Genomic DNA, 10,000 nt, shown 5'->3' with positions numbered 1-10,000 from the left:
AAGACGATAACTCCCAGATAGAACCACTACTTATTCAACAGCGTTCCACCTTAGAAGATTTTACAAACTTCGATCCCAACGATGCAATATTCCAAGAATTCGATCCTCCTTTGGATGCTCATGGAAGTATGGCTTGGAAGGAGTCTCGACCATCTGGGTGGACGTCGTTTGTGTCTTGTTTTAGGGCCATTTTTCTAATGCAGTTAATAATTGGATCCAGTATCGGTTTGCTCGCAATCGCAGTGGCAGTTGTAGATTTCAATACGGCCGACCTTTGCTATGAAAAGACATTCCGCTGGAATAGTATGCCGCGGGTGATTCAGAGCATTCGAGTTACTAGCCAATCTGTCGAAGGTTTTATTATCGAGCTGTGGCATTTTTCCATCATGCTCTGCATGTTCGGATATTCTATTTTGAAAGATCTGAACCTCCTTACGATCAACCTCTTGGCGGCTTTCCTAGATGCTAGCTATCGACTCTGCTTGCAGGTATTTGGTATTTATAAACAGCCCTGGATGTCCTACCCTTTAAATGTTCTTTTCAGCTTAGTTGTATTCGGAAACAGCATAATTATCGCCAAGCACCTTATGTCATCCTACATACCAGTTCAAGAGCAGACTAAGAAGAAACTGCTCAAAATGACATTTCTCTTAGGACTACAATTCTTTGTGGGTATACCAGCCGCTTTTGTTCTGGTTTACTGGATATTTCCATGGTACAACAGCAAAAGCGAGATGGAAAAAGCTTTTATCGCTGGAGCGTGCCCTTTGCTCCTTTCGCTCCCCAAAGTTATAGCACGCGCCCTTGCCCCAAAATTTGAGCTTGTTCATCCAGGCCTCCTTTACCTCTTGGTAGGATGCCTCTATTCGAGTTCGGCCATTGTCTTCCGAGTTATGCAAGCCGAGCTGACGAGCTTTGGGCTTTTCGTTGCTTTAGGAGTGGGCCATGCAGTGATTGACCTTGTGGAACGCTTAACTGTTACAATGCGAGATTACATATGGGACTTCATGTACAAAATACTCTTCCGGTGTAACAGATCACAAACTGTTACCTTGTCCCCAAGGAATTCTCGCACGCCGCGAAGCATGCGTTTTGTAGCTGACGTTAGCATTCAGCTGCTCCTCACGGAGGCCACAGCTCTGGTATCGGCGGTGGGGTTTATTCAGGTCTATAAGTTTATGTATCCCGATGTTTTAAACCAGCCAGTCTCGGATCTTATCTGGGGATTTATCGAACGCTGCGCAACCGGTCTGGCCATTGATGTAGTTTTCAACACCGTATCAGTATTTCTACAGGTCACTCTTTTCAATGTCGCTGTTCTAAAAGTTTGGAACTCACATAACTGGCGAGCTCATGTTATCGCCAACGTAGTTTTCACCCTAATGTCAGCACTCTACTTTACAGAATATCTTTTTGCCATTATCAGAACGAAAAATGACCATCATACAGCAATAAGGTTTGCTTTCAACTGTTCCCTACCTTTTTCTCGGAATTCATGAGTCATACTACTGAAGCCGGTCGTCAAAATAATGAAAGTTAAATTCAAGGGCACCAAACGAGCAAATGAAGCCAAAATCCTTTGAGAGACATTTCTAGGCTCCTTGCAATGTTTATAAAGATAATCTAAAGGGACGTTATTTGATCTGTTCGGAAATCTTATCTGAAATCTTATCTGAAAATTGAAGTGCCCGAAAATTTTAGGGAATGACATTTTCATTTCAAGAAATTGCTAGCTGAGCGTGGCCTTCTAAGAACTTCCCAGCGAACCATTTGCTCATCCGAAACCTTTAGGTGACCTTTTTAAGTGCCAAAAAATGCAGAAAAATCCCTTCCGAACACGTAGGGGACTACTTTTCTGTGGTCGCGTATCTTTTAGGTGATGCCGGTTTAATAGAAAATTCTATACCTGTTTAGCAATGTAGAACCGAAATTCTTAGAATACTTTGACTCTCCCGAACACATATTTGACTGAAGATTATCGTTGGGTGCCACTGTAAATTTACCGTGATGTAATGTATTCGTTTTTGCCTAAAACAGGGCAGCCTACAAAAAATGTGCTGGGTCTGATCACAGTCTACACACGTCATTCTAAACTGTTACGGAAACTGCATGAGTTATAATAATCTGGATTGCTCTCAACCCATATTTAAATATATGTATAAATGTAGTCTTCTTTTTCTTTTCATGTAGTCCTAGGTTTAAGGTTATGCATGTAAGTATCATTTAAATATCTACGCTTAGTTACTTAAGATGTATATTCAATGTTTCTTTTTTTTCTCTATTGTTTCCACAATTTGATAATTTTTGAAATCATTAAGGCATGGTGTTCGCTAGTTCTACTATTTTGTGCTTCGGTTTAAGATCCCGACCCCTGAGCCACCGATAAGTTCTGGCAATGTCAATATCAGCCATCTCTGTTCTGTGGGGGGTATTTGCCTTTCCAGTGCATTAGTTTTCTAATTTTATGTCACTTGAGCTATGTGGGATAGTTTGGCTAGTTCCTACCTTGCCTTGCTGCCATGTTTGTCATGTCATTCTGTTCATTAAGGATTTGAGCTGTTCATGTTAATAATAATAATAATAACTTTATTTAAGTCTGAAGGTAGTTTTGCCGAGCACGAGTGCTCTGCTAATTGGGGAAACTACAAATCAACTGAAATCAGAACTCCCCACAAATAAAATCAAATTTTGGTTTTTAAGGAGATGGGAAAACCTCTCAGAGTGGAGGAGAAAGCCAACAAGCTCAACCCACATATGGCGTCGAATCCGGGAATCGATCCACATTGGTGGAAGGCGAGTGCTCTCACCACTGCGCCAGCGTTGCTCCTAATGCGATCCACGATAGCCAGCGTTTGGGAATTCTCTCTGATGACACGCGACGACGTTTTTGAGCCACGAACAGGAACCAGAAGTGAACATTTCGCATTCCAGGCCAGTAGTCTCTGCCAGATTTGTAAACTAATCGTCTCAAAGAGCGAAAAGATAATCAGCCGTTTTAATGTCGTATTGTCAAGACACGTTAGAAAGGAAAAGAGCTAACTTCCATTTGCCGTCACTACTGCTGTCCTGGCATGCGAAATGTTCACTTCAGGTTGCTGTCCGCGTCTGTCAAAAACTTTACCATCGCGTCTAGTTCACTGTCACTTGAAACAACTTGAAGTCCGGCTGGGATGCCATATTTTTCTCGAACACGCCGTTTTATGGCGTTTGGCACCCCAAACGCTTGTGCTATCTTTTAACATAGAAATGTCATCATATATGCGCTATAAAAGATGAATCATCCGTTGCACAACTATGTCATGTGTGCGCTTTGGTTAACTTCGCCCATGCGCTTTACAAGCGCAAAAAAAACACGAAGCCGTAATTTAAACTCGGGCGTTCCCTGGAAAGCCCGAGTAACTTAGCACAAACGGTTGTGCAACGGAATTTGTTAGAAGGAAAGATTGCGTGACTAGTCACAAGGATGAAAGCAACACTTCACTTGTATTCTGTCCTATGCTAAAGCGGCTGGTTGGCGTTCAGAACAAGGATGAGGAGTAAGGTTTTGGTCGCCATTTATGAAAGCGACCTCATTTCCAGAGCTTTGTCAAACTGCTCTCTGTCACTCGTGCCGAGCCTTTGTCACGCAAACCACTCGCGACTGCGTGACTAAACAATCCTCCCAATACTGAATCAAAGGGTGGGGAAGGAGGTTACAAATGATTGAGAACGTTTCGGAGGAAATAAGTCTTTCACAAAAAAAAAATAAGAAACCGAATGTCCAACAGTTTGAGATTCGAAAGTTAAATCGAAAAGTAGGGTTAACTAAAATACCAAAAGGTTAAATACAAGCATTCGAGGAAGGGCTGGTGCTGAACCAGGTTATATTCCAAGCCTAATTACTACTAGGAAATAAATCTTTTTTTTTTTTTGCTAAGGAAACACGGTGTCTTGATATTCAGTGGTAAAGCGGGAAGAAGACGAAGAAGCCGTTTTTACAAAGCAGAAGTTCGGATTCGAAATTGGTCAAAAAATTGGGGATTTTTTCTTACTTGCGCTGTTACTCGAAGTTCGGAGACACAATGCTTTATTACATTTAAGTCAAAAGACTGGTATTTTTAGAGCAAATAAGAATTTGGCGATGATCTTCCTTTGTCATGTAAAGCCTGGTATTTCCATATGATCTGCAACGGTCTGCGACCATCGGAAGCTGTCTGCGTCGGTCTTATCGCAGACGATCGTAAAGTAAACACAGGAGACGAATGACAAGCTTATCACTAATCCTCTACGAAGTGAGGAGAAAAAGGAGCACACTTAACTTCAAGTTTGATTGGACGTGTTTCAAGGCGAACAATAGTGTGTCGCCGATAGGACACAGATCATCTCAGACACACGTTTCCATTAAAAAGTGTCTTAGTCGGAAGCGTCCTAATGGTCGGGAAAGTAGAACTAGATTCAACTTTCCCGATCGCCGCAGACGCCGGGCACAGATGTTTCCATATGATGTCTGCCACGTTGCGCAGATCTATCGGCGATCGTGTCGGAGACCTACCTTCGCAGATCATATGGAAACCAGACTTTTTAACCACTCTCAGCCGTCGGAAACTGAAAAAACCTTCAATGGCAAAGACCCTGGGGACGAGAATGATGTAACGTCACTAACACTTCCGGCTTCTGCAATTAAGTTTTTTCCGAAAGATCAAGTATGTTGGAAGCTGTTGTAGCATTTTTTGCCTACATTGTCGAGAGTTTTACCGGTAGCGTTCTAGAAAACTCGCCAACAACGCCTTGCAGGTCACGGAATGTTCAAGAGATAGAACCGCTACTTGTTCAAGAGCGTTTCACCTTAGAAGTTTTTACAAACTTCGATCCCAACGACACGATATTCCAAGAATTCGATCCTCCTTTGGATGCTCGTGGAAGTATGGCTTGGAAGGAGTCTCGACCATCAGGGTGGACGTCGTTTGTGTCGTGTTTCAGGGCCATTTTTCTAATGCAGTTAATAATTGGATCCAGTATCGGTTTACTCGCAATCGCAGTGGTAGTTGTAGATTTCAATACAGCCGACCTTTGCTATGAAAAGACATTCCGCTGGAATAGTATGCCGCGGGTGATTCAGAGCATTCGAGTTACTAGCCAATCTGTCGAAGGTTTTATTATCGAGCTGTGGCATTTCTCCATCATGCTCTGCATGTTCGGATATTCTGTTTTGAAAGATCTCAACCTCCTTGTGATCAACCTCTTGGCGGCTTTCGCAGATGCTAGCTATCGACTCTGCTTGCAGGTATTTGGTATTTATAAACAGCCCTGGATGTCCTACCCTTTAAATGTTCTTTTCACCGTAGTTGTATTCGGAAACAGCATAATCATCGCCAAGCACCTTATGTCATCCCACACACCAGTTCAAGAGCAAACTAAGAAGAAACTGTTCAAAGTGACATTTCTCTTAGGACTTCAGTTCTTTGTGGGTATACCAGCCGCTTTTGTTCTGGTTTACTGGATATTTCCATGGTACAACAGCAAAAGCGAGATGGAAAAAGCTTTTATCGCTGGAGCGTGCCCTTTGCTCCTTTCGCTCCCCAAAGTTATAGCACGCGCCCTTGCCCCAAAATTTGAGCTTGTTCACCCAGGCCTCCTTTACCTTTTGGTAGGATGGCTCTATTCGAGTTCGGCCCTTGTCTTCCGAGTTATGCAAGCCGAGCTGACGAGCTTTGGGCTTTTCGTTGCTTTAGGAGTGGGCCATGCAGTGATTGATCTTGTGGAACGCTTAACTGTCACAATGCGAGATTACATATGGGACTTCATGTACAAAATACTCTTCCGGTGTAACAGATCACAAACTGTTACCTTGTCCCCAAGGAATTTTCGCACACCGCGAAGCATGCGTTTTGCAGCTGATGTTAGCATTCAGCTGCTCCTCTCGGAGCCCACAGCTCTAGTCTCGGTCGTTGGGCTTATTCAGGTCTCCAAGTTTATGTATCCCGATGTTTCAAACCAACCTGTCTCGGATCTTATCTGGGGATTTATCGAGCGCTGCGTGACCGGTCTGGCCATTGATGTAGTTTTCAACACCGTATCAGTATTTCTACAGGTCACTCTTTTCAATGTCGCTGTTCTAAAAGTTTGGAACTCACATAATTGGCGAGCCCATGTTATCACCAACGTAGTTTGTACCCTAATGACAGTACTCTACTTTGCAGAATATCTTTTTGACATTATCAGAAGGAAAAATGACCATTATGCAGCAATAAGGTTTGCTTTCAACTGTTCCCTACCTTTTTCTCGGAATTCATGAGTCATACTACTGAAGCAGGTCGTCAAAATAATGAAAGTTAAATTCAAGGGCACCCAACGAGCAAATGAAGCCAAAAGCCTTTGAGAGACATTTCTAGGCTCCTTGCAATGTTTATAAAGATAGTCTAAAGGGACGTTATTTGATCTGTTCGGAAATCTTATCTGAAATCTTATCTGAAAATTGAAGTGCCCGAAAATTTCAAGGAATGATATTTTCATTTCAGAAATTGCTAGCTGAACGATGGCCTTCTAAGAACTTCCCAGCGAACCATTTGCTCATCCGAAACCGCCAGGTGACCATTTTAAGTGCCAGAAAATGCAAAAATATCACTGCCGAACACGTAGGGGTTTACTTTTCTGCGGTTGGGAATCTTTTAGGTGATGTTTAACAGATAATTCTGTAGCTGTTTAGCAACGTAGAACCGAAATTCTTCAAACAGTTTGTCTCTCCCTAGCACATATTTCACCAAAGAAGTTATCGTTGGGTGCCACTGTAAATTAACATGTAATGTATTTGTTTTTGCCGTCTGCACACGTCAGTCTAAACTGTTACGGAAACTGCCTGAGTTATAAAAATCTGGATTGCTGTTAACCCATATACTGAAATATATGTATAAACGTAGTCTTCTTTTTCTTTTCATATAGTCCTAGGTTTAGGTTATGCATGTAAGTATTATTTAGTTATCTACATGTAGGTACTTCAGAAGCACATGACCTTTGAACGTCTAACTTGCAACTCTTTCCCTTGAAACAAAGCTGGGCATTTTAGGACACCAATTTTATGCCCAAATATATGGACAAGAATAAGATCGAAGCTGCACGGGCGGGAAAATGCACAAGCTACAGTTACATCCAAATAAGGAAATCTTTAAACTCAAAAAACCCCAGTTCTGAACCAAAGTTAAACGCTTCAAATTTATGAGCTTCTGGTTACTTAATTTAATACACAAGCAGGAATTATTTATCAGATATAAAAAAGAGAGACATTCATCGAAAGAAATTCATCCGATTGGTCAAAACGGGTGTTAAATATGGATAAGTAGTTTAATTAATGTGTATATTTAAATAATTGACCGATTGCATAAATGGCGGCCAAAAACGTATTATTTTGTTTAGGTGCTAATTAGACTCACTAGCCTCGCTCTCGAACGACATTTCTATTGTATTTTGTCCATGCAAACGAGGTCTAGTTCAGTTCAAGGAAGGGTTACGTTTTCACAAACGTTGGCCGTGTAGCACTTATATTTCAACAGACTTAACTATTAGAGGGTAACATAAAGTGATAGTTTTCTACCCATATGAAACAATAGTTTTCTACCCATGTGAACAATGTGAAAAATTTTCTAGTTCAGTTCGCCTGGGAATCGAAAAACACTCTGATATTGAGCTGCCATTTGTTCGAAGTCGATCTCCAACGAACAACTAGTGCGGCTTGTAGCCCAAGTTGGAATGTAAGGAGCTGTCACATTTAATTTCAGCAAGTAATTAGCTAAGGATGTAGTGTTGTACCTTTGTGTATTCAAGGCAAGGCAATAAATTCCTTATTATTTTCGTTTGTGTGTTTTACTTGGTATGGATTTAGGAAAGAAAGGGATAAGATAGAGGAACATGATGCATTATGTGATGCCACTGATGCTTCATGTTCATTTGCATTCCATTGTTCATCTGTTTACCCCGCTATTTCCCTGGGGCCACGTTGAAATCCCTGCCCGGGCCTAATTCACGTGTCTAGAGAAATTCATCCGATTGGTCAAAACGGGTATTGAATATGGGTGAGTAGTCTCATTAATATGTATATTCAGTGTTTCCTTTTTTTTTTTCTCCATTGTTTTCATAATTTGACAAGTTTTGTAATCATAATAGTATGGTGTTAGTTCTACTGTTTTGTGCTCTTTTCTCTTCTTTTTTATCGATTCTATGTACTACTCATCTACGTCACTTAACTTCGTTATGTTACGTTGCATGCTTTTGTTGGCACTCTTTGATCTTGTGTAACAATAAAACCCTCAGTCTCAGATTCACTTTAAGATCTCAACTCTTGAGCCAGTGATAGGTGTAGGAACTTTGCTGTATGTTACATAAACAAAAGGTCTGCGCGCATGCGCTTTTGTTATATTTTTGAGAGCACGTGCCCGAGAACATCTGGGAATGTATTCTATTTCTGATTTGTTTGCGAAGTTGTTCTGAAGGAATCTGACAAATAAATCTCCATACAGTCCAGTCTTTTTGTTACCGTTTTCGAGTATTCTGCAATAGGTTCTGGCAGTGTCAATATCCGCCATCTCTGTTCTGTTGGGGGTATTTGCCTTGCCATTGCCTTAGTTTTCTAATTTCCTGTCACTTGAGCTATTTATGATAGCTTCGCTGATTTGTAATGTCATTCTGGGGCCGGTTGCTCGACGGCTGGTTAGCGCTCACCGTTGATTAGGTGTCAAAACCTACAGGATTTCATGGTATTTAACGTTGGTTAGCGCTAACCATGCTTCGAGCAACCCGGGCCTGTTCATTAAGGATTTGAGCTGGGAATGCAGTAATAATAATAATAATCACTTTATTTAAGTCTGAAGGTAATTTTGCCGAGCACAAGTGCTCTACTAATTGGGGAAACTACAAATCAACTGAAATCCGAACTCCCCACAAATAAAATGAGATGTTGGTTTTTGAGGAGATGGGAAAACCGGAGTACAGGGGAAAAACCTCTCGGAGCGGAGGAGAAAACCAACAAGCTCAACCCACATATGGCGTCGAATCCGGGAATCGATCCCGGGCCACAGTTTCAGTTGATCTCAACCTGACTCGAGGGTTTCTCTTCGGGTGCTCCGGTTTTCCTCCCTCATCAAAATCGACTCACGGCCAATTAACATCTAGCTGTGGTGCTCTGCTCCGATATCAAATATGGACTGTATAGCGGCAGCCAGAGGCGCCTTTTCATGCTTTCAGCCGGATATCGTGAGCTGCGCCCTTTCGCAACTGATTCAGTCCTTAATACTTCAAGTAAAGGGTGATTAGCACTGCCTACCCCTTCTTCTTCTTCTTCTTCTTCTTCTTCTTCTTCTTCTTAGCCGGCGTTTGGGAATTCTCTCTGATGGGAAACGACAACGTTTTTGAGCCACTAAGGGAAATCAGAAGTGAACATTTCGCATGCCAGGCCAGTAGTCTCTGCCAGATTTGTAAACTAATCGTCTCAAAGAGCGAAAAGATAGTCGGCCGTTTTAATGTCGTATTGTTAAGACACGTTAGAAAGAAAAGAGCTAACATCTATTTGCCGTTCGTGGCTCAAAAACCGTGGGTCGCGTGCTTGAGCTCCCTATTAGGGAGCTTAAGCCATGTTGTTATTGCTAAGCATCTTTTCTCCCTTCGAGATGATTAGTTTAAAAATCTGGGAGACACTGCTGTCCTGGCATGCGAAATGTTCACTTCAGGTTGCTGTCCGCGTCTGTCAAAAACGTTACCATCGCGTCTAGTTCACTGTCACTTGAAACAGTTTGAAGTCCGGCTGGGATGCCATATTTTTCTCGAACACGCCGTTTTATGGCCTTTGGCACTCCAAATGCTTGTGCTATCTTTTGACATAGAAATTTCATAGTTGATCATATAATGCAGCTGTTCTTGCAGGATATCAAATTTCGGTATTCCTGCAACACCACAAATCTGAAGGAAGACATAGGTTAGTTCCATCCAGTCCCTTGGACACTTTCTAACAAAAAGTAACACAGCTGACATAGAC

The 10,000-nt window shown here is 41.9% G+C and overlaps 2 protein-coding genes across 2 annotated transcripts in view; both read left to right on the top strand.

Moving 5' to 3' along the window:
• LOC137994565 (uncharacterized) overlaps window positions 1-2,559 on the top strand; it is a 2,907-nt gene extending 348 nt beyond the window's left edge. The window contains exon 1 of the mRNA XM_068840152.1: window positions 1-2,559. This exon is cut by the window's left edge and continues 348 nt beyond it. Within this exon, the coding sequence (XP_068696253.1) occupies window positions 1-1,499 (1,499 nt within the window). The 3' untranslated portion in view covers window positions 1,500-2,559.
• Window positions 2,560-3,466: 907 nt separating this feature from the next.
• Window positions 3,467-10,000, top strand: part of LOC137996997 (uncharacterized) — a 6,843-nt gene continuing 309 nt past the window's right edge. The window contains exon 1 of the mRNA XM_068842665.1: window positions 3,467-10,000. This exon is cut by the window's right edge and continues 309 nt beyond it. Within this exon, the coding sequence (XP_068698766.1) occupies window positions 4,685-6,274 (1,590 nt within the window). The 5' untranslated portion in view covers window positions 3,467-4,684 and the 3' untranslated portion in view covers window positions 6,275-10,000.

This window comes from Montipora foliosa, chromosome 3, assembly GCF_036669935.1.
Source record: "Montipora foliosa isolate CH-2021 chromosome 3, ASM3666993v2, whole genome shotgun sequence".
In the NCBI taxonomy this organism is placed as follows: Eukaryota; Metazoa; Cnidaria; class Anthozoa; order Scleractinia; family Acroporidae; genus Montipora; species Montipora foliosa.
Note: the sequence above shows the minus strand (reverse complement) of the source record. Positions and strands in the feature narration are given on the sequence as shown.